The following is a 27192-nucleotide window of genomic DNA, read 5'->3' as shown; positions in this document are numbered from 1 at the left end:
ATTTTCTGGGAAGAGAATACGTGTCCTGATAAGTTGACTAATTTAAAATTTATTCATAGAGAATCATTTCATTGGTATAATAGACTTTTATCTAGTTTGTTCTTAGAATTATTTATGAATAGGTAAAGTCTACATTTATATAGTTTTTGTTAACATGTTTTGGTCTAGTCTTTCCATATATTTTATATATATATATATATATATTTAATAATAATATTTTATTTCATGTGATGACAGATGATTATTGAAACTTGAAGTGTCAACCTAGCTGGATATCAAAATGCATAGTGATAGCTAACATGAAAGTTTTTATATAAAAAAAATAAAATACCATCAATATAAATAAAATAAACACAAAAATAAAAATATTTTTTTAACTATATACATAATACTCGAACCAATAACTAACTTCAATGTTAGAATATAATTGTAGCTAGTCTAACTGAAAATCCAAAAACCGAAGATACAAATAGAATACCCAGTACCAAAATCCCAAATACTTAAAAGCTTAAAAGAGTGTGCAAAGAAAAATCTGGACACTAGTGGAATTTTACTGAAACACTTATAAACGTTTTAAGATTTTGAGTTTTTCTCATTACCTTAACCTAATATTTCTTTACAAAATAAAAAATATATATTTTCTTAAAACAAAGCCCAACAGACTAATAATTACTTATACAACAAGTTTATAGGTTTGCAGAAAAAGATTTAAATGGTAGTTAGAGTTCTTGTATAGAAACATATAAGCAATAAATAACCTATTTCAAATATGACTATGAATATGTTTTAACAAATTTATCTCCAAAATCTTTTATGAAATAAATAATTTTTTTTAACCAGTTAAATTTAACTTATAAATAAATTAGAAGAAAAAGTTTAGAAAATTTAAATACTTGTTTGTAAATTAGATTATGAACAAGATTTTAATTTACAAATAAAATGATAATAATACTTCCTTTTTAATTCTTTTTCTTAAAAAACTTTATCGAGAACTAGTCTAAACAAACATACTCGAGTTTTGTGTTACTTAAGAGTATATAAAATTATCAGAGTAAAATAAATTATTTATCTTTTGTGAAATTTATAATGTTACATTTGTGTATACGCGTATATTTATATTTGGATCTTTGACATAAACAAATACCACCATACTAAATCAAGAAAACGCGTTTAGATTTAATTTTAAAAATTGTATCATTGAAACTGGTAACACTTAAAATATGATTAATATTAATTTCTTTTTTTATGGACAATGTTACTTATAATATAAACAATGCTTATATAAACAATGTTATATCATTTGTTTCACTGTAAGTAACATTATTTAATTTAAATTTATAAACAAACGTATTGATTGAATATCCAAATCTAATATTGAGAGTGCATGACGTTTGTTATTAAATTTAAATATATTAAAATAAAATATTTGTAATAAATCTATTTTAAAAAAATTATATATATGTAAATAATAATGTGAATGAAATACATATATATATAATTTCTTTTATTATCTAATTTATATACATTATATTTTTTTACCTCTAAAAAAAATATTTTTTAAAATCAATTATTTTCTGACGGTTTTATTTAAATGAAACTATATTAAAATTATTAATTTGATCCTTAGACTAGGTATAAACATTAAGTTAAAAGAGGCTACCTATATTTTTAAGAAAATATATTGTGCAAAGAAAATATATTTAAAAAATAACAAGCTGCATTTTTGTTCTCTTTTGAAATTAAAGACAATTTGACCTGCTTGTAATAAAGAACACAATCATTCTATTATTATAGTCAATCTAACAGTGAGAATGTATAAAGTATTGGATTCTAACCTCATTATTATTTTTGTATATATAGAGAAAAGCATCATCATTAATAATTTTTCTAAAATTTTAAGTATGATCATAAATGAAGATAATTGTTGAAAGGAAATAAGAAGTGAAAATTGTATGTGTTATGTGGATGAGAGGCAGCAAAAGTGCTTAGATTTTAAGATTGCATCAAGAACAGTGTTTTTCCGCTTGAATCGAAGCAGGCACAGAGTATGAAAGTGTTGAACCTCAAAATAATAAGCTTCTTATCCTTTTGAAATAAATACAACTTTTGTCGTTTTGGGCTTAATCAGACCGTTTCATGAATGGTTTTTTTGGATTGTATAAAAGAAGTTGGGCTAGGAATTCGATGGGCCATTCGTTCCTGTTTTAGAAAGAAGTCTAGCCCTATTATCACCTTGCGCCGTGGACCGTGATAAGCTCCTCCCATCTCCTCCGCCAGATCTCATCATCGCCGCCGCTGAAGTTCTCCTTGGCATTCTGTTTCCGTCTCTTGTTCTCGTAATCTCTTTCTCTCTCTCTCTTTATTTCACTGTTGAACTATAGCAGTGATAACCTTTGTTACTGGTTTTGGTGTATTGGTTCGTTTGATTTAAGCGTTTGAGATTACAACGGTGTCTGTGTATCACTAATGTATGCATAAAGTGGATCTCCTCTTGTTCAGGTTGAAGCTCGATAAGGACGGTCAACATGTGCCGACAGAATTCTCTGGTGCACCATTCCGGTGAAGAAGAAATTGCGGCTGACGAGAGTCTTCTGGTTTATTGCAAGCCTGTTGAATTGTACAATATTCTCTACCGCCGCGGTCTTCAAAATGTAAAACAATTAAGGCATTTGTCTTGCTGTATTGAATTTGTCCTGTGTTTTGATTTTGCCAATTTTTAAGTTGCACTTCGATTTTTCATTATTAGAATGTTCCATCAAGGCCAAAGTCGTTTACTAGCTTGTGCATGCGTGTGTGCCTATGTTTTCTTTTTTTATGTTTGGCTCGTTGGAAACTGCATTTTTCAAGCTACGGTTAAAAGTTTTTTAACAATGTTATGAGCTGGTTTTGCTCGGAATCCAATTGAATATCCTTAGGAGAAACCGATGTACAATTTGTATGATACTTCAGCACATAAAAGAGTCTTATATTTGTTGTTGGACATACCTCCTCCGTATTTGAAAGTTGTTATTGAATTAACTTAGATTCCAACATTTGTTTTCAGAATTTTTTTTTTCAAAGTTTGATTGGTTCTACTTCATAATTGATTTCTCTTGCAGCCTTCCTTTCTTAGCAGATGTTTGCGGTATAAAATAACAGCAAGGCAGAAAAGGAGGTAATTATTCCTTCCTATCACTGTATATATGTATAATTTTATCAAGGGTTTAATATCTTTTCGGTTCCTAAACCTTTTCAAATTTTTTCTTTTAGTGCCTAAACTAATTTTTTAGTTTGGTCCCTATACTTTTCCTCTGTTAATAGTTTTTAGTTACTACTATCAAGTGACTTAAACTCTATGATGGCAGTGTAGTGACTTGTCACGTCTTCAAAGAGTCTAATGAGATAGTCATGTGTATTTTTTTGGTAATTGTGAATGGTTAAAGCTTCCCTATACATTTTGACTATTAGCAAAGCTTGATTTTTTAGGGAAAATTTACAATTATTAGCCTGCACTAAAGGCATGCAGTGCCTGAACTAAAAGAGAATGTGCAACTCTAAGGGTAAGCACTTCCCTAAAGGGTCAGCACCTTGACCTGGAAGAGGCTGGCTCCTACCACTGGCCCTGCTTTTGTTGCCTTTGGCTTCACTAGCAAATGGTTATTACTCTATTGCTGACACAAGTTAATCTTTTAATTGTATTATATTTTTTTCTTTTCTGTGCAAGTCAACTTCAACAGTGTAGGGATTTAAATTTTTAAAGGTACAGGCTTTGTTTTCATTGTTTCGGCTGGTGGATTGGTGTCTAGTTTAATTTTAGCAATATACAGTTGTATCTTTATTAAAATTTACATTTAACAACTGGTTAGTTGTACAAATCTTCCTGAATAACAATTAATGTAATAAGGACTTCATATAAATTATGCTTTATCTCTTAGTTTTGCTGTGTTGGGTGCAATTGAAAATACTATATGTGCTTTCTGTTTTATAGGTTGAGAGCAGGAATTGTTATTTTCAATTATAGGGACCGCTACAACATGCTTCAAAAGACAGAAGGTACAGCATATTATACAACACAAGGTTCAACATTGCATCTTACTCTTGCTGTCCTATCCTTGTATTGTTTTGAGAAGAGCAATCAAACTAGTTGTCAACTTGTCATAATTTTTTTATGGCTAAAAGCTTTTGACTGCAGAATTGCATCTAGCTACAATTTGGAAGAATAAGATTTTTGACAATTCTGCATCTTTGATATATTTTACTTAAAAAAGAATTTTAACATTACTGAGGCATTTCCAATCTCTTTTTGAATACAGTGACTGAAGACTTTTCTTGCCCGTTTTGCTTGATGCAGTGTGGAAGCTTTAAGGTACGAACTGTGAGTTGTACTACATTGTGTTCTTTCCATTTATAATTTAATAATTAGGAGAATTATTGTCCCTCTTCTCTGTTTTAGAAGTTTGGTGAAAACTGTGAAGACCATCATTCTTGAAAAATATATTGAAGTTATTTGATGTAATGATTCTATTCTTTGAATGTTAAATGTAATATTGTTTTGAGGTGGTAAAAAAATTAATATGTACATATTGGTTGGATATACTTGGGGTCTTTAATATTTTTTGCATGTCTAAATGTGCTATTTTTTTCTGGATAACATTTTTCCAATTTAAGTTAAAATCTGCCATGGCAACTTAATGATGCTTTTTTTCCACACTTCTTTTGGCCATATATTATTGTGTTCAAAATTTTACAATAAAATTAAATGAACTTTTCAAAAAGTTTTGCATATTCATAGCTAATATAATTTCCCAGTTTCATAGTTATTGCTCAGTATTTATTTATAGTATTCTCCTTGGCAATTTTATCAATCTCAGTTTATATGTGCAGGGTTTGCGACTTCATCTATGTTCATCACATGATCTATTCAACTTTGAGTTCTGGGTTAGCAGTTGTAACTAAAGTTAGCTTTAACATACTGATCCTTCTGAATGGCTTTGAATTTGTTCTTTTTATAATTTTGTAGGTTACTGAAGATTACCAAGCAGTGAACGTCTCAGTAAAAATTGATATATTGAGATCAGAGGTCAGAACCTTGTTTAAATTTGATTTGTCGTAAATGGTTTATTTTTCTTAGTGATTGTAAATTGTTCACTAGATATTTTGTTGTTCCAATTATCAAAAGCGTCTCATTTGGTGCTATTAGCAACAACAACAAAAAAATGCTCTTTTAGATCTAGCCCAATGATAGAGTTGTTTGTCTCAAATAGAGTAAACTTGACTGAGGCCTTCACTTTCTGATGGATTCATAAAATGATTATCCTATTGAATGTTGTCTCTGTGATGATAGCCAAGAAAAGTGCTGTTGGATTCCTTAGCTTGATTGCAGCTGTTGAGTTTATCTTGGTTATCTTTTGTACTAATGGTGGATGTAAAATTGGTCTCGTATTTGAGTAACATGTATCTTTTGTAACTAATAATCTGACATTAATTAAGGATCTACATCTTATGTTATACTTTTTTCCCTTTGCAAATGGTGGCAGTTGCTCGGTGACCTAGCAGGCTAGCAATAATCTGATTTGCCTGATCTTATTCAACAGAACATTTTCTTGCGTGTTATCATTTTAATAAGATTTAGAGATAATTGTTTTTTGCTAGAATATTTGATTGAATTTTTTTCATTTGAAATGTATTATTTAGTTTCTTTACATTAATGTATCTGCATGCAGAATGTTGCTGATGGAATAATTCCACAATTGCAAACCTTCTTCTTCTGGTTGGTTTTGGATATTTATTTAAAGCAGTCACTAACCAATTCATATAATTGTGAGCAAGATTACGAAATTAAAATTATTCAATAACAAAAAATTGTACAGTTCAAGGCCTCAAAAACGTAGAAGGAAGGACTCTGTTCAAAATGAAAAGCGAAGCAATGTAAAATTCATGGAGTTGGATTCACCAGAAGACATACAGAATGGATTTATGCAAAAAGACAATGGTAGGAATTGTACTTTGATGCCTGCTGTGACTATAATTAGAAAAATATTTTGATATATATGCTATGATTTTTTTTATTTGTGTACAGCACGCAAAAACCACTAAAATGGAGATTTTTCCTTAGAACGTGCTAGAAGAGAAACTTCTTTTTTCTGTGAAAAATTGTAAAAAGAAAAGAAAATTGGAAGATGCAATAAATATTGGTCCTAAACTGTAAAACAGAGAGGACTGTTGTGCACTGTTGGTGGAATTTTACCAAAGAAAATAAATGTGTTAGAGGAAAATTGCCACTTTCTGTTTTGAACAAAAAGTTTTGGGGATTTAAAGTGTGTTTCACTGTTGCTGTTGGGATGACTCCTCGTCCTTTTGTTTGTTTCTGTACTTTTGCTATGTTCTCATTGTTCAGCTCACATGGACACAAATACTCTTGGAAGGCATGACTAAGTTGTTGCCTTATATTATTTAATTTTGAAGCACAAAGTGCTTTGGGTCATGAAAAACTCCTTGAATCTCCCTTTCAAAATTAAAAATTGCAGTTTGATGGATTATTTTTGCTGCAGTATATGGAGGAAATATTTGTTACTTATGTATAAGATTCTTTGGTTCATGTATTCTAAAGTTGTAGATATCCTATGCTGCAAAGGGGAGAATATGTCTAGAACATCTCGTAATGAGAATATACTGCCTATTGGAAGAAGTGACGGAGGGAAATTTGGTCCTGATCATCCCAGCACCATGGACGACCTGGAGCATGTTGAATCCAGTTTCAACATTTCAGGTGTTTCGATTGCCATGCCTCAATCTTCTGGAGACCCTGAATGTAGTAAATCAATATGTAAAAGTGATCCTGCTCTGCCTGCTAAATCAAAGAAACTAAGCGTGGATCGAACAGACTCAAGAAAGTATGTAAATAAAACCTTTCTCATTTTTTAATTTTAAGAATACAAGTTTCAGTTGTAAATGAAGGCATAACTATTTTTTATTTCATTATTATTGTTTTAAGTTATTTCAATTGTTTTTTAGTTGCTATCACGATAAATAAACGTTTCTATGTCAAGTTTGGTGTCATAAGCATGGTTATCAAACTCGCGAGTCAACTCGTTGACTCGTCCGAGTTTACGTGTCCACATGCCCTTACCGAGTTAACTCGGTAGTAGACTCGCTTTTTGAGTAAACTTGGTAGACTCGGAGTAAACTCGGTGAAATCGGAGTGAAATCGTGAGTCTGGTTTGAGTTGGCGAGTGCAACTGTTTTTTTTTTAACCCAAAACGGTGTCGTTCTGAATGGGTAAAATTAAATGAAGTAAACTACTCTTAGGGTTTCGCATTTTGTTTTCGTTTTGGTTTCACTTTGCGTCTTTTGTGGAGTGCGCGGAGGTGGTGCATCTTCTTCTGTGGAGTGCGGCGGTTGTGGCGATCGAGTGGAGTGGTCGGGCGGTGGTGGCAGTTAGGTCGTGGCGGTTCGTGAGGTGGTTGCAGTGGTCCTGGGTTTCAGGTCGACAGGGTCGTTCATCATAAAATGTTAGAGATGGGTAGTGTGAAATTAGGGTTTCATGGTTATGTAGTGTGATTTAGGGGATTAGGGTTATGTTTTTTTATTGGGCTGCAGAATACAAGATGGGCTCCAAAATGGATTTTGTTTTTATTTAATTGAGCTGCAGAATTATGTCTCTTTTTTAATTGGCAAAAGTTGTTGCAATTTTTTTTTTGGGGCAGAAATTGAATTTGGAGGAGCAAGTATATTTGTATGAACTACTTTATTTGAGATTTTGAAATTAATGGAGTTATTAACTATTATTATTATTTTTTTAATATGAAAGTAAACTCTTACGAGTTTACGAGTCGAATCTACGAGTCGAGTTTACGAAGCTCTCACGAGTCTACGTAGACTTGCGAGTTTGACAACCATGGTCATAAGTATAGTTTATGGTAAGAGTGGTAATTTTTTAAACCTCTAGTTGTATTTTTTAAAGCTCTAAGAACAATTCGTAATTGATTTAAAATAATACTACTTGCGTGGATATTTGAGTTATAAAATATCTGTATTGTGTTTCTGTTACCCATGATTCAAATTTGTTAGTGTATTCAGACACATCATTACTGTTTAGGGTTTCTAAATAATTTTTTTTTTAACTTTGCATCGCATGCTATTTGATTAATTTGAGAGGAGTGTTATACTCATGACCTTTTTTCCCTATATTTGTCATGAATGTCCCGATTTGAGCATTTAGATTCTGTTTTTTAATTCAAAATTGTTTATCCAGCCGAATGCTTCTGCAGAAGAGACTGTTCTTTCACTCACACAGAGTCCAGGTGATTAGTTATCTTAGATCTCTCAAATTTATTATTTGCATGTGCTGCATAATCTGTTTGATGCATGGATTTTTTATGTATAACTTAATTGCTTGAAGTGAATCACAGGCTTATGTGATTTTTTAATTGTAGAAACCTTTGGTTTTTATTTTAAACAGCTTTCTCTTTCATGCATAAATTTAGTACTAGTCTGCTAATCCTCATTTTATTTATTGCTTGCTGTTGGAAATTTGATTTTAAATAAACCAGAGTACATGGGTGTCGATGTTTATTAATAGTCTATTGTCTTATCTCCTAATTATGAGAGCTCATTTTCTCATATTCTAGAGACACTGATAGAATCTTCTGTTGAAATTGTAGAGATTTTTAGGTAGGGAAGGAGGAAAGGAAAACATGCTAGTAAATAATCGGAAATTGATATGTTTTGATGTATCCTAAATATATAGCCATCTGCCCTCATGTATTATTGAGAAATAAGTCATAAAATATGGAAAGTACTCTTAAAAGATCATGAAGATACTTAAATATTTAATATACAATAAAATTTTATGTTCATGAATTAATTCATTTTAAAACTGCGAAGATTTGTTTGAGGGATTTCCTATACTAATGCTTATTGAAGGTGGTTCTAGCCACAATTTGAATGCCTCATCAATTAGTCAATGGGCTGAGTTCACCAGCTAGGATTTCAAATTTAAATGCGTTACCCAACCGGAACATGATCACGTTTGAATGTGTTGGAATAATTTAACTATGTCAACCTAAAATGACTGGGTTGGTTTGAGCTCGATTGATTTCAAGGGTGACCTCAACCCAAACTGATTGGGTTGGTTTGACACTGATGTATAAACTTGAACAACAGATTGAACTTGATGGCAACTCTGTATTTGAGCCCTTCATCCAGCTTAATAAAATGTAGCATTATTCTATAATAAAGGAAATTGACTTTACTTCTGTTAGTGGACTTTCTCTTTTAATGCATATCATATTTGATTTTTCTAAGCACTGTCTAACTTTTGTGTGTGTTAAATGAAGCCTATGGCACTAGAACAAGTGTTGTCAGACCGTGATAGTGAAGATGAAGTTGATGACGACATTGCAGATCTTGAAGATAGAAGGGTAAGCTTGAGGCCTTTCAATTTTTTTTGTCTCTCAATTTGTCCACTTTTGTCTGTGTCCAAATGATACCTTTGAATTTGTTATTTCTGGGCCTTTTGTTAGAACAGGAACATGATTAAATTTAGTGTATTGCTTCGTTGCCATGTCAAATTTGACTGACTTAATGCTCTTTTCATGTTCTAGAAAATTCCTTGTTCAGTTTGGGCCTCCCTACTCTAGCTGCTCCTCTAAATCTTGTGTATTTACTATTGAATATTTACAGTGCAACAAACTGATATTAATCACGATAATTTATTGTTCAATTGTAATGTTGCAGATGCTTGATGATTTTGTGGATGTTTCCAAAGATGAAAAACAGCTCATGCATCTCTGGAACTCCTTCATGAGAAAGCAAAGGTGTTTAATGATGGCAGCCATATATTAATCTTTCTTTAGTTTTTTTTCCCCCTCATTAGTAACACCAGTTTGCTTGTTAGGTTTTTGCACGATAAAAAAAATCAACATTCTGTATTGTGTGTATGATTCTTGTTGGTTACTCATGTTTTTACTGTGGCAGGGTGCTGGCGGATGGTCATGTTCCGTGGGCCTGTGAGGCATTTTCCAAGCTTCATGGAAAAGAGCTAATCACATCTTCAACTTTATTCTGGTACTTCTATCCTCCATTGATATTTCTCTAATTTCATTTAGTTTTCCTACTAAAAGCAATAACGCCGAATGATTAACGAATTACCTGTCATTAATGTCCTTCATAGCATGGAAGTGACGAGTTTTTGACTGAATTCATCACTTAATTTAATTGTATAAAAAAACACAAGACATATTTTATCTTTCTTAGTGACATCAGATCAACCAGTCGTAGTAGTTTAGTTTGTAAACTTTTGCTTCAAACTTCAACTTATCTGTTTATTGTTTAGTTCTGTTTTTAGAAAATATCCTTTGATGCAGGTGTTGGAGGTTATTCATGATTAAACTTTGGAATCATGGTCTTCTTGATGCCTGCACAATGAACAACTGTAGCATAATATTAGATAGTTACAGAAACGATGGATTGGGTACTAGCAAATAGTAAAGAACGAAAGGAAACTCTGACTCAACTACAAGAATATACAGTCTTCCCTGCCTTGTATTTTGCTTGACTGCAGGTTCCCATTTTCGTCCTTGCATTATTTATTATGATTTTTTTAACTAATATTGGTCTGTACATTGTATCAATATTCCCAGTTTATTGATATTGGAATTTAGTTTATTCTCTATAAAATTACACTTCTGAATCGTATCTTGTCCCAGAAATATAATTTTTAATATAATAATAAAAATGTATAAAGTACCAAAGTTCTAATACATCATATTTAAATTTTAGCTGGATATTTAATTTTTTCTTTGTCAAGAGAAGACACCCGTGCCGGAAATTTGTAAATCACATTCTCATCAATTTTAGCAATTTAAAAATATCAAGATAATAGAAAGTATAATGTTACACGATGTTGTTAAAATCGCTTCGTGCGATCCTGGGGGCGAAGGAGTAACAACGAGGTGACGTGCACGACAGATTTGGAGATTATGAAATCGGAGGATTGTGTTCTGCTTCAATCCGATTGAGCAGTTACGATCCAAGTTAAAATGACCCATTTGTTTGATAAAATACCCAACTGATAACATGGATCCTTTTCTTCTGGGGTTCCATTTGCAAATTAAAACAGAACCAGACAGCTCCTGACAGGGCGTCTCACCATCATCATTCTTGTAGTCTGCCATCGGTGCCTTCATGACCATCGCATCTCGTCATCTTTGCCTCTCGCATCAATGTCTCCAATGCGGTCTTTGTCTTTGTTTCTTTATCTTTACTCTATTAGGTTCTACATTTTCTATTCTTGCTGTTATTTTGGAGTGTTTTGTTATGCTTACTTGTTTTATGTATTGAATTTTACAGTAAATTGTTTTTATTGTAAGTCAAGTTACAATCCTCAAATTTTGTTTTCTTTTTTTATCTTTTTGGTCAACGTTGCTTAGAGAGATGTCTCTCCTATAACTTGATAACCTTGTTTTGAAATGAACTCCATAATTTTTAATTAGGTACTCATGTTTCAAAAGCTTCTAATATGATTGTGTTCCTTTAGATTTTTGCGTAATGCATATTTTATACTAGTTAATGCTAATTTATTCATTAATTTCTATACTATTTTATGTTATCACCTACTTTTTGGCCATAATTATGGATATATTAAAGTTCTATAATTTTAGACAAATTTATGGATTCCTACTAGTAGTATTGGTTCAACCTCTCTAGAAACTGAATGTTGATCTAACATCACTTAGATTAATTGTCATAATTTTTATCTCTTTTAAAAATTTTATAATTCTTCATGTTTTTGCAATATCATTCATCATTCTTAGAAGATATTCATATCAAAACAATGAAAAAGATATATAAATGAAGATGCAAGCTAGTATTGCATAATTGGTAAGAGTGTTAAAATTATATGTAATTAGCACTTATTTAAAAAAACAATGTACTTAAAATTTAAAGAAATAGGTATTTTCAGGTTAAATAGGCAATTTTGTGTGATGTATGATGAGTTGATAAATGGATGCTTATGGTTTTACACAAAGGAGAATATACAAGATAAAAATGGAAAGTTAGAATCCTCCAACACTCGCTCAAATTCGTCTAAGCCAGAAGCCTTCCAGAGGATCTCGCTCCAGCTTTGATTTGAAATGTTAATTGCTATCAACATCTAATCGTAATGTTAAGGAGTTTTTATAAATATGTGAGGAATTAATATAAATGACTTTTATATATACATCAACACTAATCAAAGAATAGAATATTACTATGCTTTTCAAAAATACAAAAGAGTAAGAATGATGCACCTCAATCCCAATTTTCACAATTGAATCAACAATTCTTTACTTTATTTTTATTTAATTTGCATGCAAACTATTGTCAATACCCAATCAAACCTAATTATTGTACATAGTCTTATACTTAGGAAATGTTACTGTTAGAATTTTAAATAATTGTTCAATATTCGTTCTTATGGACAAATTGTTACTTTTGACTTGGTACACTTGTCGTAAAAAAGTGTCACAAACGGACAATGAAGAATAATTGGTGGGGAAGAATAAAGGAGAAGGTATGTTAAGTATAAATATAAAATGGGGTAGTTTAGTCATTTCACAAACACTAGGGTGCGATTGAAATTTATAGGATATAAATTGAACTTTATAGAGGTACAAAATGCAGAGCTTCTAAAAATGGGATGGCAATTACTTCCTCCACCCAATCAATTGCTTCCTGCATCCAACGAAGTTTTTAAAATCCAACTAAGCTATAAACATGCCTACGGATGACAATACCCAAAACACATTATTGTGTTTATGGATGGAATTATCCGGAATCCATATTGGTGCTTATGAATGGATTTATCCAGAACCCAATATTGGTGCCTATGGATAAAAAAATCTAGAAGTCATAGAGCTACTTATGGATGGAAAAATCCAAAAGTCATAACTACCTAATACAAGTACGGATATTAATATAAGGAATTAATTCGCAAAACTTTCGGACGAAACCATTCACAGAACAATAACAAATACCAGATAAAAATATCCACAAGTCAAATATGACTTCCGCACAAAAATATCCGGAAGCCACAAATTATAATTCAACATAAATTTATCCAGAAGACACAAACTACAATTTCAAATAAAATATCCGGAAGCCACTTACCTTGTCTGGTTCCTTCTCTTACGTTCGCTCTTGGGTTCCTCTCAATTCAAGGGTTCTGATACGATGATGGAGCGGGGAAGGGGAATAACATAAAGAAAAGTAGAAAAATAAGTGTTGGGATAGAGATATATCAGAATAAAAACAACTTTTCTAGGATAAAAATAACATAACCATCAACATTCCTACTCTACTAGTCTAGTGGGGTATATAATACCCTTTGAAAATTATTTGTCCTCATAGACAGCTGTGCTGAAAATATTGAAAAGCTATAACAGAAAAGGGGATCCAATCCCTACAAAAGACAAAAGAGATCCTTCTAGATATAATCCTTTAACCAAATGGGCCTAGATGTCCTTCTAATGGGCCTTGTGCTTGTGAATCACGTATCAATAGTCAACCCCTGCAGAGCAACCTTGTCCTCAAGGTTTTGGATGGATGAACTTGGCGGAGAAGTTGTGATGGAGGATACGGTGGTATAGGAACTAGGGGTGTGGGAGGTAAAAATTGGTGGTGTGGTTATTGATAGTGGGTGTTGGTGTTTGGGGGGGGGGGGGTAAGATTGGGCCCCGCTGGATTTTTGATGGGTTTTTTTTGGGGAAAAAGTGTTGGGCTATTTGATGTGGGGGGTGGTTGGTGGACCACGGTAATTTTTGTGGTTTGGGGGTGGATGTGAGAGGGTGGGAATAAATTGGGAAAGTGTGTTGGGTGTGATGCGGGCTTTTGGGCCACGTTGGGGTGTGGTGTTGGCAAAGGGGATTGAGAGTGGGTTGTAGATTGGCATGGGAAACCCAAAGGGCAAGGTTTGGAATGAGATTGACTTTGTAACGTTGGAATTTGGTGTGTGCCAGCTACTTGTATTGAATGCGACACAGAGTCACGCGAAGTTGTTGCAGGGAGTTGGTGACGTGCCACAGTATGGGTCATTGATGGAGATGAAGTGACGTGCGCTGATGGTGTGGGTAGATGGTTAGGTGCATTTACTTGTGGAAGTAAATGGGTAGGTGAAGGTAGGTGCGGAAGTAAATGGGCACGTGAAGCAGAGGTGGGTGGTTGGTGAAGGGGTTTAATGAGGGTCATTGATGGAGGACACGTGGCTGGTGTAGGTGAGTTCAATGCACTGTTAGGTGAGTTTATGGGTGGAAGTGAAGTTTCACTTAGAGTTATTTTGTGGTTTGTGTTGGACGAGTGAGAAAGGGATGGGCTTCTTTCCGGGCTGTGAGGGTGGTGGGGTAGAGGGGGTTTTGGTCCATGATAAGGTTTGAAGAGAGAAATGTGAAATACTGGGTGAATCTTGGAATCCAGTGGGAGAGAGTTTTGTAATCGGGTATGGGCCATAAAATTTTCGGGTAAGCTAGTGGTGAGGGAAACCAGTGAGGGATGTTTGGCGGTAAGCCTGTCGACGGAGCAGTACTCAATCGCCGTCGGTAAACACGTGATGACGTCGTCCGACGTTTTCTGTTTTGGCCATGCGTTGTTGCGACAAGGCGAAATTGGTCTTCAACTGGTGCAGAATTTGCGTTCGCTCTTGAAGGGTGGTGTCCAGATTGGGTTCCGATGTGGTGCTCGATATATAATCCGGGATGGATGGTGGTGGTCTTCCATAGAGTGCTTGGAACGGGGTTGTTTTTATGGCCGAATGATAAGAAGAATTGTACCAAAACTCGGCTAGGTGCAAGTATTTGTACCAACTTCGCAGATTGTCACTGGTGAAACAGCGGAGGTATATTTCTAAACTTCTTTTGATAACCTCGGTCTGACCGTCGGTTTGAGGATGATAAGATGTACTGTATTTCAATTTTGTTCCTTGTAGGTGAAATAGCTCCTTCCAAAAGTTATTGAGAAAGAGCGGGTCTCGGTCTGATATTATGGATTTCGGAATACCATGTAACTTGCAAATCTCCATAGAAAAACGATTGGCTAGTTGAGAGGCGGTGAAGGACGTGGGGAGGGCTATGAAATGAGCTGATTTTGAAAGTCGATCACAAACCACCCAAATAAATGTATGGTCGAACGATGATGGTAAGTGAGTGATAAAATCAGTTGTTAGTTCATCCCAAATTCTAGTTGGAGGGGGTATGGGTTGTAATAATCCTAGGGGCTTTGTGTTGATGGGTTTATTCTGTTGACAGGGAAGACACTCTCCGATGAACGTTTTTGTGTCCATGTACATACCTGGCCAATAGAAAGAGGCAGTTAAACGAGTTGGAGTGGCTTTGAGACCGGGATGCCCTGCGAATGGGGTTGCATGAAACTCGTGAAGAATGGATGGGCGGAGATTGGTTGTTGATGGAATGTAAAGTCTCTGACCATGGTACAGTAAGTCCTTGTGAAAATTGAAATCTAAGTTGGGAATACCTATCCGTTTGTTTTTTTCTTGCTGTCCAGTTGCTGTCTGATAGTATTTCTTTAATTTTGTGATAATCTATGGTACTGGGGAGCAGATGGCTAAAAAAACTGAGGATGGTGGCCTGGAAAGAAAATTTGCAGCTTGGTTGTGACGTCCGGGTCGATAGAGGATATCAAAATTGTACCCAATAAGTCGTGAAGCCCATTTTTGTTGTTCCGGTGTATGACAAGCACTGGTAAGTAATCCCCTTAAACTTTGTTGGTTTGTGATAATTTGAAAGTGATTTCCAATAAGATAGTGTCTCCATTTCTTAACAGATTCAGTAATTGCTAGCATCTCTTTAACATAAACTGGATTGTTTTGTTTCTTTAGACAAAGCTTCTTACTGAAGAAGGCAATAGGGTGCCTAGCTTGAGATAAAACGGCTCCGATGGCGGAATTGGAAGCGTCCGTTTCCACTATAAAAGGGAGGATGAAGTCAGGGAGGTGCAAGAAGGGGGGTGTAGTTAGGATATTTTTGAACTGTGTAAAGGTTGTGTTGGCATTTTGATTCCATGTAAAAACTTTCAATTTGAGTAAATTCGTGAGTGGATAGGCAAGAGTGGCATAACCGCAGATGAATTTCCGGTAAAACCCCGTAATGGCCAAAAATGCACGCAGCATAGTGAATGATTTGGGCTCGGACCACTGTAGAATAGCTTGAATCTTTTCTGGATCTGGGGAAACCGTTCCCTGTTGAATGATATGGCCCAAATAGGCAACTGTAGGGGCTGCAAAATTGCATTTTGATTCCTTAACAAAAAACTAATGAGTCTGAAGTAATTGGAGAATAATGGTGAGAGGTTGAATGTGGTATGTCATGGATGTACTGTAGATTAAGATGTCATCAAAGAAAACTAGTAGAAAACGCCTTAGGTATGGTTGGAGGAGGTCATTCATTGCAGCTTGAAAGGTAGATGGAGCATTAGATAAGCCAAATGGCATAACTAAAAACTCATAATGACCATCAAAGGTCCAAAAAGCTGTCTTGTGGCAGTCTGTGGGGTGTACACGTATTTGGTGATAGCCAGCTTGTAGGTCAAGCTTAGTGAACACTAGTGCCTCAATTAATTCATCTAAGAGTTCCTCAATCGTAGGAATGAGAAATCTTTTTTTTTTATGAGTATGACTGTGGAGGAGAAATGGCTGGTACTTGGGCGGATGATGCCCTCATACAACATTTCTTGAATGAGAGAAGTCATAGTGTGTTTGTGGGTGTGGGGGTAGCGGTAGGGTTTGATATTTATGGGGGTAAAGTTTGGGATCAAGGGAATGTGATTGTTGTAGGGGCAGTGGGGAGGTAAACCGTGAGGAGGTGAGAAAACTGAATGGTATGTGTGGAGGATGTTTTGAATCTTGGGGTGTATATTTTGTGGGGAAGGGTTGGAGCCTGGTAAGGGATCCGGTTGGAAAGTGAGCAAATGAAGTGATGTTATGGCTTTGGTATGTAGGAGGTGACAAATATTGGTGACAGAAGCGTGTGTGTCTAAGAGTTTGTTGGTTCCAACTAGGGTTATGATGGTGCCTTGGTGATGGAAAGACAGTTGTAGTGTAGAGAAATCTGCTTGTAAGGGTCCAAGACAACGTAACCAGTCCATTCCTAGGACTACATCCGCGCCTTCAATTGGAATGAGGTAGATGGAAAAATAATGATTATGTATAGAAACAGGAACTGTTGGGTTGAGATGTGTGCAATGAATTTTCTCGCCGTTTCCAACCATGATGGAAAAAGGTTTAATAGGAAGGGTGCAAAGGTTGAGGTGATGGGCTAGGGGTGATGGGCTAGGCGAGGTTGGAGGATATTGTGTGAACTCCCGGTGTCTATTAAAATGGTAACGGGTGTATGATGAATAAATCACTGAAGTTTGAAGGTGTGGGCCGAAGGGGTTCCAGACAAGGCCTGGAGAGATAGGTTGACTGGATTAGGGTCCTCAGAGTCGAGATAGTATCGAAGGCAGGGAAGGTGTCTGGGTGTGCTTCTAGTGTAGGTTCTTCAGTAAGTAGCAATAAGAAACGTTTTGTGATACACTTGTGACCAGGGAAATTTTTTTCATCACAGTTGTAGCATAAATCGGCTGCTCTTCGTTCTTGTAACTGGGTGGATGATAATTTTTTTATGGGTAGAGAGGTGGGTGTAGTGGTTTCTATTTGGGTTGGAAAGGGGGACGTGGTGGTGGTAAAAGATGGGGGGATGGTAGTGGAAGGATGGGGTTACGGTAATATTTCCTTGAATCATGGATTTTAGATTCCAAGAGCTTCGCAAGGCCCATGGCTTAGATGATTGAGGTAGGTTGAACAACAAGCTCTCTTCTGATTTCTGGGATCAAACCTGAAATAAAACAATTGAGGATCATCTCAGGTGTGAGGCCCAAGACTCGATTGCACAATCTTTCAAAAGATTTTTGGTACTCAGTGATTGTGCTATTTTGGTGGAGTTTGAACAACTCGGCTTGATGGTTGGCATAGGTTGAGGGACCGAACCGGAGCTCTAAGGCACGACTGAAAGATAGCCAGTCACTTAATTGATGATTTTGGTACATCCATTTAAACCAACTAAGAGCATCTCCACGCATATAGAAAGCGACCATGTGTAAGCGAGATTCCTAAGTGATATTGTAAAATTGGAAAAACTGGTTAGCCTGGAAAAGCCAATCTAGCGAATCAGATCCATCAAAGAAAGATAATTGGATTTTTGGGGGGCGGGGTAGGGTAGGAAGCGTGGTATGTGGCGTAATGGATGGGGGAACAACAGACGTTATTGTGGCAAAGATGGAGGATGTAGTTTGTGAAGTTAGGGGTGGGGGTGAGACAGGGGTTATGTGTGGAATAGAGAAGGTAGTAGTAGAACTGGTTGTTTCTTTGGGGGAAGGTAACGGTGGGGTATAGACGTTAAGATGGTATGGAGGGTGTGATTGACAACCTCTTGTTTGGATTCCCAATCTTTTTGACGAGATTCTATGGTGTGGTTTAAGGCATTATAACGTGTTTCATGATGGTCATGGTTTTGCTGGATTTGGGTTTGGAGATGGGCTAGTTTGTCTAAAATGGTTTGTAGGGTTTCCTCTAAATCTTTGATTGATTTGGGAGCCATGGAGGTAGGCTCAATGAAAGCACCAAATTGATACGACGATGGAGCATGGAAGGGGAAGAACACAAAGAAAACTAGAAAAATAAGTGTTGGGATAGAGATATATCAGAATAAAAACAACTTTTATAGGATAAAAATAACATAACCAACAACATGCTTACTTTACTAGTGTAGTGGGGTATATAATACCCTTTGAAAAACTATTTGTCCTCATAAACAACTGTGTTGAAAATACTGAAAAGCTATAACAGAAAATTCTAACAGAAAAGGGGATCCAATCCCTACAAAAGACAAAAGAGATCCTTCTAGATATAATCCTTTAACCAAATGGGCCTAGATGTCCTTCTAATGGGCCTTGTGCTTGTGAGTCCCGTATCAGGCTCCTTCAGAGGAAAAGTTCGAAGTCCTTGGCCGTGACGACTACTGCTTTGTTGACGAAATCAAACGGGACGAAGGTGGTTGACGGTGTGGGTTCACTGCGAAAACGTAGAGGAAGACTTGGGTGCAAATCTCTCACTTCGGCTGCGGGTTGGGTGCATTGCATTGAGTGCACATCTCTCACTTAACTTAATGTCAAATTCATTAAGGACAATTTAATCTTTTCCTATCCACAATCGGGTGCCAATTTGAAATGATCGGGTGCAGGGAGAATCAAGCCAATAGGATGAGTCGGGTCCAAAACATAAAAGAAGTGGTCCAAAAATATTATATTGGGTAGTTATCTACTGATGCAATCAAGTTTTTTTTTATTAACCCATATCAATAAGGTTTTTTATTAACCCATTATCCACTTTATTTTTTTATTAAAGAAATAATAATTATCAAATTATATGTAATTATTGTATGCAATATTGTACGATATTGTACCAATTATATGCAATTAATTTAATAATGATAAAATCTCATGATTAATATCCTACCTAATTAGATTGTAATTTGGGAGAGAAACTCTCATCATATATTTTCTATACATGAAGTGATGTAATATACCAATAAGAGAATAAGAAACATATATTCTTCTTACCATTTTTTATCATTTTCTTATATGGTATCAGAGTCATTTCGAGCCTATCCTAGTATTTGTTGGGTTTATCAGGTCACTTAGGTCATTATGGGACCACCTATAACATATATCTCCACGCATAAGTTGGTAGCCTCGGCGTGAGGGTGTGTTGGAAATCCCACATCGACTAGAGATGAGGACATTTCATTGTATATAAGTGAATGCAAACCTCAATCTCATGAGCCGGTTTTATGGGGTTGACCTATTTATACTACAACTTAATGTGCTTATAAGAAATCAAGTCACGACGTATATATCATTTAAACAAATGAATCAAAATGATAGTCTTAAAGAAAAAGTTAAAGTAAAACCATAATAAAAAATTATAATAAAAAGAATAATGGAGAATTATTCTTAATAGATTAAATGAGTCGATTTTTCTTTGATTCACGATTAAAAAAATATAATTTTTTTACCCTAATCTAACTTGAACCTGAATCAGACTTACAAATTTAAATCCATTTTAACACTTCTAAATTTCATATAGAATAATAAAAATATTGTTAAAGGAGTTGATGGTGAATTTAATTTTTTTTTATAAATAATTGGGTAAAAGCAGAAGTTTGGAAGTTGTTATTAAATTTTAAAATCAACCTTTTACTTTGAAATAAACACAAAAGTTTCTTAATTAAATTAGTCGGTACTCAGGTGTGAGAAAACTTTTTTTTTTTCTCTATATTCCATCATTCATCGATTTAGTTGTTAGCACTATTTTTAACTAAAAAAACTATGCTATCAATAAAAAATATTATTCAAATAACGCATTTTACATAAAAAATTATTAAGAGACTCTTCATTAATATTTCCGTAATTAAAGATTCGAAAACATATACTATTTTTAGAACAGGGAAGAAGATGAATAGAATAAAGAGATTCAGCATAATAGTCTGAAAAAAAATGGCGCTGAGTGGCGCCAAAACTTAAAAATTTAACAAATACCGTAAAAATTTTGGAACGAAAAATTGGCATTGCTTGCTATACTTTCTTGTCGTGTATGATCGTAGCTTCATGGACGCATTTTGATGGATTCGATTCCAAGCTTTGAAGGCCTCAATTCCAAGGTATCAACCAAATTTTCCTTCTTTCCCCTATCTCAAACCGTTTCTTCATTTTCTTTCTTCTTTTCAGCTTCCCAGTTCACGGTTCTCGCTTTCATTCCCTTCTGGTTCGTATCAATTACTTCTCAAAACTTATCAATTACCTGTTAATGTTAAAAGGGTATCTCCTTCTGATTTCTGGGTTTTCTGGGTATGCATGTCAGAGCCCCCTGATGTTGGGAATTGGTTCTCTAGCTATGAGTATCAATCTCCCGATCCGGATTCGAATTTCAGTGTTGAAGATTCTGCTTTCTCGGAAAACGAATCTCAGGGAGCCGGTGCAAAAGAAGTAGAAGCAAAGGTTAGAATTCGAGGTCTACGGGCTGATGGGGACAAGGTAGTTAAAGAAGAAGAAGATCTTCATAACGAAGACCAGTGCATGAACAAGGTGAACCTTCTACTCTTTTTTATTTTTTAATTGATGGCAGAAAGAAATCCAGGTTATTCGTATTTATGGTTTTCATTTAGGGCTTTTGAAGTTAGACTTTCAGATGTTAAGCTAAGAGATGGAGATTTTAGAATTTTACATCTGTTTTTTTTTTGTTTCTTACAGAATCTTGGACCATTCAGTTCATGTTCACTCCTTTCTGGTTTGTTCTTTGCCCTGCTTCTTGTAGGATTTCTTTTGTAGAATGTAGCTATGATTTGGTTTGCAGTCGTGCATATTCAATTATTTCAGCTTTGTGTGTGTGCCGTTTTCTATTTTCTGATTCAGAGCCTCCAGACATCAGAAACTGGTTCTCCAGCTATGTTTACGAGTCACCTGAGTCTGATACATGTAGTCTTTTAAGAGACGAAGTTTCTGAAGAAAATCAGCGCGGGAAGACGTTTGATTTTGTAGTCGTGAAAGCAGATGGAAGCAGGTCTGCAAATGGCCACCCGAAAGGATGTGTTGAGCACAATAACTCCTTTGATAAAAACACAAAGGTAAAAGCAAAAGCAGCCTTAATACGGGTGCCCAGCACTCCTTTTTTATTCTATTAAAACCTTTCATTTTTTTAATTACCCTTATATATCACATGTTTACTTGAAGAAATTGCATATGGTTGTGGTTTCTGATATGTGAGACTGAATGAAAGTATGCCAATAAGCATTTGTTCTGAATTGCACTTAGAGTGTTTCACTACTTAATGAATAGATATTGTTTATTTAGTGACAGTTTAAGCACTTCAAGAAAACATATTCTAATACGTAGCTGTTTACCTTGTGCCTATGGAATTGGACTGTGCAATGAAAATTGAACCATTAGTATACATGTGACTCATTCCATTTTTGTTGGATGAAGTCTATATAAATTAGAAGAATTTTAACGACAACTGTAAGAACATGGATATTTTTTTTTGGTAGTGAAATGAAGTTTGGTTAATATATGGCTCTAAATACATGAATGTGAACTGTATTATCCTCCAAGTCACCAATCCTCACTGGTTTTCTTTGCGGTTGAAATCATAGGGTGATCACAGTGCTGAAGTGAAGAAAAATTCAACTACAGTTGACACTTATCCGACAAAGATTTTGCAGCTATGCATGCAAGATGAAACACTGCAACATAATCTTGCTCCAACCAAGCACAAGGAGACATTGGACCTGAATCACAGAAGTCCCGGTTACGATCGAGAGGAACATCTAATGCCACTGGATACTGATAGAAGTGCAACGAGTCCTCCAAAGCTGCTACATAAGAAGGATACCCAAATAACAAAAACAAAAACTGATATCCAACATGATTACAAGCTTGACTTGAGTGCAAGTGCTACTAAAATCTTCTCAACAAGAAGTGCATCCTGTACAAGCAATAAAGAAAATGATGGCTTTGTGACAACAAGGAAGAAGATTTGCAATAGGGCTAATGATGAACCTTCGTGGAAGAAACCTGAAAAAATATTATTAGAGCGGTCAACAAGTACAGTATCGATTCCATTGCAATGTGGTGTTACAAAGAGAAAGGCATTAACAGAATCAACAAATGTTCAACAGTATAATGACATGGGGATAACAGGGAAATGGCAATGCCCACAGAAACGTAAACCTGATGTTGGGCCTGTTATGAAACAACTTAGGCTCGAGCGTTGGGTTCGTAGATTTTGAGACCTGAGAGAACATTTGATTGTGTTATGAATGATTTTCATTCTGTTATCATACTTTACTATTGAATTAAACCATCTTCAATTATAATAGTAAGATAATAAGTTTAATCACATATTTCTTTAACTATTTATTTCTTTTAATATCAGAATAATATTTTCTCAATAGTATAAATTTAATATTTTTATAATAGAATTTATAGTAGAGTGATGATATTTTTTTTGGATATTATGTATATATTAATTATTTTTTGCAATTTTTTATTTATGTTTTAATTGTGATGTTTTAAAATAAAAATAGAAATATTATTTTATTAAAAATATAAAGGAAATGAGTGTTAGTTTATTACATAAATAGGAAAATCAGCGTCCTTTAAATTTTAAAGCTAGAAAAATTGTGAATATTTTTAATACAGCCTCAAGAGATGCAAATGTGATTTGCTCTTATTAGTATAAAACTCTTTCCAGAAGGAATCATATATGTTTTGAAAATTTTATTTTGAAAAATTCATTTCAAAATGTATTTAATATATTCTGAAAAATTTATTACGAAATTTTTTCTTTTTGAAATCCTGAAAATTTCAAAAGTTTATTTTGGAAACTTTTCATGAAAATTAATTTGGAAACCACTTGGTTAATTTTAAAAATTATGGAGGTGCATGCTACCCTTGATCAATTTATTTAATTAGCTAATCTATATATAAAACGAAATGGGCTAAAATCTTATTTTGAGAAAGCTGTGGGCCTTCTGGGCCCACTAAAAACTATAAAAGAAAGGCAGTGTTGTGAAGGTAGTGCAGGTGGAGCAGGAAGAAGAAGCGAAAGCAATGGCTTGTTCTGCTAAAAGGTGGCTTCCGCTCGAAGCAAACCCTGATGTCATGAATCAGGTTCTCTCCATGGATCCTCCCATTGCGTTTTATTATTTGTGCTATTGTTTTTTTTTTTTTTTTCGTTTAATGCGATTGGAATAGTAACAACTTTTAATTTTAATCAAGAATCTTTTTCAGGATTTTAGAATTGAATACTTTTGTCTTCTCATTCTTCTTCGAATTAATGACATTCATAGTTAAGCGTATAATGATTTAGGTGATTTGCAGTTCCTTTGGGGGCTTGGGCTTGGAGAGGACGAGGCAGAATGCTGTGATGTTTATGGCTTAGATGAAGAGCTTCTGCAAATGGTTCCAAACCCCGTTCTCGCCGTGCTTTTTCTTTATCCCCTAACCACCCAGGTTTTTGTCCTTTTTCTTCTATTTCAACTCGTCATTTTCCATGTCTGTCACTTATATTCTACCGATTTTGTCAAATTATTAGAGTGAGGAAGAAAGGTTGCAGCAAGAAAATGAAAAAAAGGTTAGTGGATTTCACACTGTTATAATCTTTTCTGCATTTTTCCCTTTTCTCTGAATTGCCTGTTTTGTTTGACAACATGTGTTTTTCGGTCTCATTACTCAGTGAACAGTAGCCTAGTGAAGTTTTATTTTGGTTAGCATATAGCATAATGTCATTGAACATTAGTTAGTGAACTGCCTGCTGTGGTGTTCCGGTGCAGGAATATAGCAGTAGAGTGTACTTTATGAAGCAAACCGTTGGTAATGCTTGTGGGACAATTGGACTGCTTCACGCTCTTGGCAACTTGACTTCTGAAGTCAAGCTCGGTGAGTTGTCACCGGTTAATTCTCGCTCTGTTGAGATTTTTGATATACTGGATCATTATTTACCAGTTAGTATTGCTTTTGCCAGTTGAGGGGTCTTTCTTTGATAACTTCTTTAAATCTACTGCAAGCATGGATCCACAGCAGGTTATTCCTCCTCACCTTACCTTTTTTCCCTCTTAGTATGTTCGCACATGCAAGTTTAGACACTGTTGATCAGCTTAAAAGAAATACCCATTTTACATTTTGTAATTTATATCAGCGTGCCAAATTTCTGGAGAATGACAGAGAAATGGAAGTGGCTCATTCAGTGGCAGCATATGCTGGTGATACAGAGGTAATTTATTGATCGAAGCAACACTGTATTGGGAATTATGTGATATATTTGTGGAACTGGTATAGTTCCATGGTTCAGTTATCATATATTGTAAATTTAATCATATCTATTTGGATTAGTTTTGTTCTTGTTAGCATCTTTAATCTTTGGGTGTCATACATGAAGCATACTTAGTGGCTTTAGATAACATTTATCTTAAATCTTGTCATTATTCTTGTTATTATGTAAGCGTGTATTTGTTTTTGAAAAATGATAAATGTTTGCAAAAGTAAAGCATACTGATGGCCTCTCAACTTCACTGGAATACTAATTTGTTAGTATATGTCAACATGTTTGAGTCAAACCCTACTTCCTTCTCCAATTTATGTACCTTGAAGTTGTATGACTTGCATGCTCACGAGGATTTACTGGGAAAATAGGGTGGAAGAAGGAATTAATATATTTAATTTGACTCTATTTGCCAGGAAATATTTTATTCAGCTTCTCACTTTACCACTGATTTTTCCGTTTCAAATATTTGTAATGCAGGCATCAGACAACGCAGTTGCACATTTCATATGCTTTGCCTGTGTTGATGGTAAATTTTCTATACCATTGATTGTGTATATCACAGTTGTGTTTCTTTTTTCTTTCCATTCTCCTTTCCCCTGCATTTTTTTTTTGCATTTGATCAGGGATTGATTTTTTTCATGATGCTGTAAAAATTCATGCAGATGAGCTTTATGAGCTTGATGGAAGAAAATCGTGGCCAATATCTCATGGTCCATCTTCTCGAAGTACTTTGTTGAGGGTAAATAATATCTTTGCATTTTAAGGCCATCTCATCTTTCTGCTTGTGTACTGGAAATAATCTGTTTGTTTTGTAAATGCAAACAGAGAAAGTGTGTCTTTATATTGTTGTCAAATGACCAGATTTATATAGTAAAGCAGCTTGGGCAATATTTATAAGCCGAACTTCCAGATTTTAGCATCTGTTTCATAGAGGATGCTTTTAAATCTATTTGGTAAATGATCCGTTTCATAGAGGATGCTTTTGAATCTATTTGGTAAATGACGCTAGTGACCCTGCTTTAATCATCTAAGCAATGAAAATTGTCTTCCCATTCCATTCCACCAGAGGGTGCTACCATTCTCAGTCCCCATTTTGCATGCATTGTGCACCTGCTATAAGACTTTTGCTTCAGGCGAGTGCATTTTTCCTGTCAAATTTGGTGGGATTGTATTTAGTCTTTGATGATGGTTTTTTCAACCCTGTGTATCTTAATCATTTCATCACGTTGATTTGCTGGGTTTGCTGACCTTCATATTATATATATATCTTCCTTTATTACAAAGTGTGTTACCCGATTTACAATTTTAAAATTACTAATATATTCAAATTACGACAGGATGCAGCTAAGGTAATACAGAGCATGATCCAGAAAAATCCGGAGTCCCTCAACTTCAATGTCATGGCCTTGTACAAGAAATCCGGGTAGATATTTTAAGGCTATTGATTTAGGCTTGTTGGGGTTATTATGTTTAGATTTTACTTTACACTACAGATCAATAGGAAGCGAGTTTTTTTTCACAATGAAACAATGTAAATAAAAAATTAAAAGGCAATCCATGATTTGAAGCGTTGTTGAAAACTTCGCATTAAGCAATACTCATTTCTGGATTGCATCTGTAAAGATCGCAGCCACTACCTGGTTGTAGGGATGTCATGGTAGTCTATAGAACAAAATTGCTGCCAGTGCAACTCATTCTTCTGTGAATCTGTATGACATAATAGAAGTGCATGTTTTTAACATTTGTTCTGCCAAGTAAATATGCGTTTAAATTAGACAACATTAAGTTGAAAATTGATTTTTTAAAGTTTAAATCTGTTTAGTAAAGAAACATTGTGAACGAGTAAAAAATAAATCTTTTTACATAATTACATCACATTGAATTAAGATGTTCGGTGAACATTAAATTAATCTTTTTATCAGTTTAGGTTAGGCTCTGGGAGTGCTGGAAATTTATGTGCTGAGATTGCTCTGTGCGTAATATAATTTGAAATATAACATCTTGAACAATATAGATCAATAATTGTATTACAAGGCTTTGGGTTTCACCTTTTTTTTTCTTTCATTTTAACATTTTTACTCAATTTTTCTTTATCAAATCACTTCCACTTTCTTTTTTCTTTCCCCCTATCATTTTTCAAGTAAGAAACACTGTTAAAGAGACGTTGGAATTGGAGACTCGAGTATTGTGCCATGTTTATTACAAATCCTTTGTTAGAAATATGGAAAAAATAAGACATAAAATGTGGAATAAAATAAGTGATACGACGAATTAAAAAATATTTTTACGAATTTAATATGACT

General features: G+C 34.6%; 3 protein-coding genes across 5 annotated transcripts; all 3 read left to right on the top strand.

Annotated features, from left to right (window-relative positions):
* The first annotated feature begins 1941 nt into the window (after nt 1-1941).
* Nucleotides 1942-10672, top strand: LOC137809935 (polycomb group protein VERNALIZATION 2-like). Of its 2 annotated transcripts, none has more exons than XM_068610996.1 (15): nt 1942-2336; nt 2500-2651; nt 3099-3154; nt 3968-4032; nt 4293-4345; nt 4864-4917; nt 5000-5059; nt 5703-5749; nt 5850-5971; nt 6590-6872; nt 8234-8282; nt 9318-9401; nt 9718-9797; nt 9958-10047; nt 10347-10672. In XM_068610996.1, the coding sequence occupies exons 2-15, from the start codon at nt 2526-2528 to the stop codon at nt 10465-10467; spliced, it is 1290 nt and encodes a 429-aa protein (XP_068467097.1). In that variant the 5' UTR covers nt 1942-2336; nt 2500-2525; the 3' UTR covers nt 10468-10672. The 2 variants fall into 2 exon arrangements, with proteins under 2 accessions (XP_068467097.1, XP_068467096.1); XM_068610995.1 differs by having other exon boundaries at nt 2127-2336; nt 3968-4056.
* A 3741-nt stretch (nt 10673-14413) lies between these two features.
* On the top strand, nt 14414-22963 carry LOC137809936 (uncharacterized). 2 transcript variants are annotated; one of them, XM_068610997.1, is made up of 7 exons: nt 15586-15713; nt 20673-20729; nt 20797-20833; nt 20930-21153; nt 21319-21355; nt 21481-21692; nt 22218-22963. In XM_068610997.1, exons 2-7 carry the CDS (start codon nt 20691-20693, stop codon nt 22851-22853), a joined length of 1185 nt encoding a protein of 394 aa, XP_068467098.1. In that variant the 5' UTR covers nt 15586-15713; nt 20673-20690; the 3' UTR covers nt 22854-22963. The 2 variants fall into 2 exon arrangements, 1 of the variants encoding a protein (XP_068467098.1); XR_011080824.1 differs by lacking the exons at nt 20673-20729; nt 20797-20833; nt 20930-21153; ... (1 more) ...; nt 21481-21692; nt 22218-22963 and adding exons at nt 14414-14851; nt 14942-15150; nt 15261-15447; nt 15851-16077 and having other exon boundaries at nt 15573-15713.
* A 592-nt stretch (nt 22964-23555) lies between these two features.
* On the top strand, nt 23556-26628 carry LOC137809937 (ubiquitin carboxyl-terminal hydrolase 3-like). The gene is made up of 9 exons (XM_068610998.1): nt 23556-23736; nt 23947-24078; nt 24161-24199; nt 24399-24504; nt 24590-24648; nt 24764-24838; nt 25367-25415; nt 25552-25628; nt 26227-26628. Exons 1-9 carry the CDS (start codon nt 23677-23679, stop codon nt 26314-26316), a joined length of 687 nt encoding a protein of 228 aa, XP_068467099.1. The 5' UTR covers nt 23556-23676; the 3' UTR covers nt 26317-26628.
* Nucleotides 26629-27192: the final 564 nt, after the last annotated feature.

The sequence above is a fragment of the Phaseolus vulgaris genome, chromosome 2 (assembly GCF_000499845.2).
Source record: "Phaseolus vulgaris cultivar G19833 chromosome 2, P. vulgaris v2.0, whole genome shotgun sequence".
Classification (NCBI taxonomy): Eukaryota; Viridiplantae; Streptophyta; class Magnoliopsida; order Fabales; family Fabaceae; genus Phaseolus; species Phaseolus vulgaris.
This window is presented reverse-complemented; position numbering and strand designations above follow the sequence as displayed.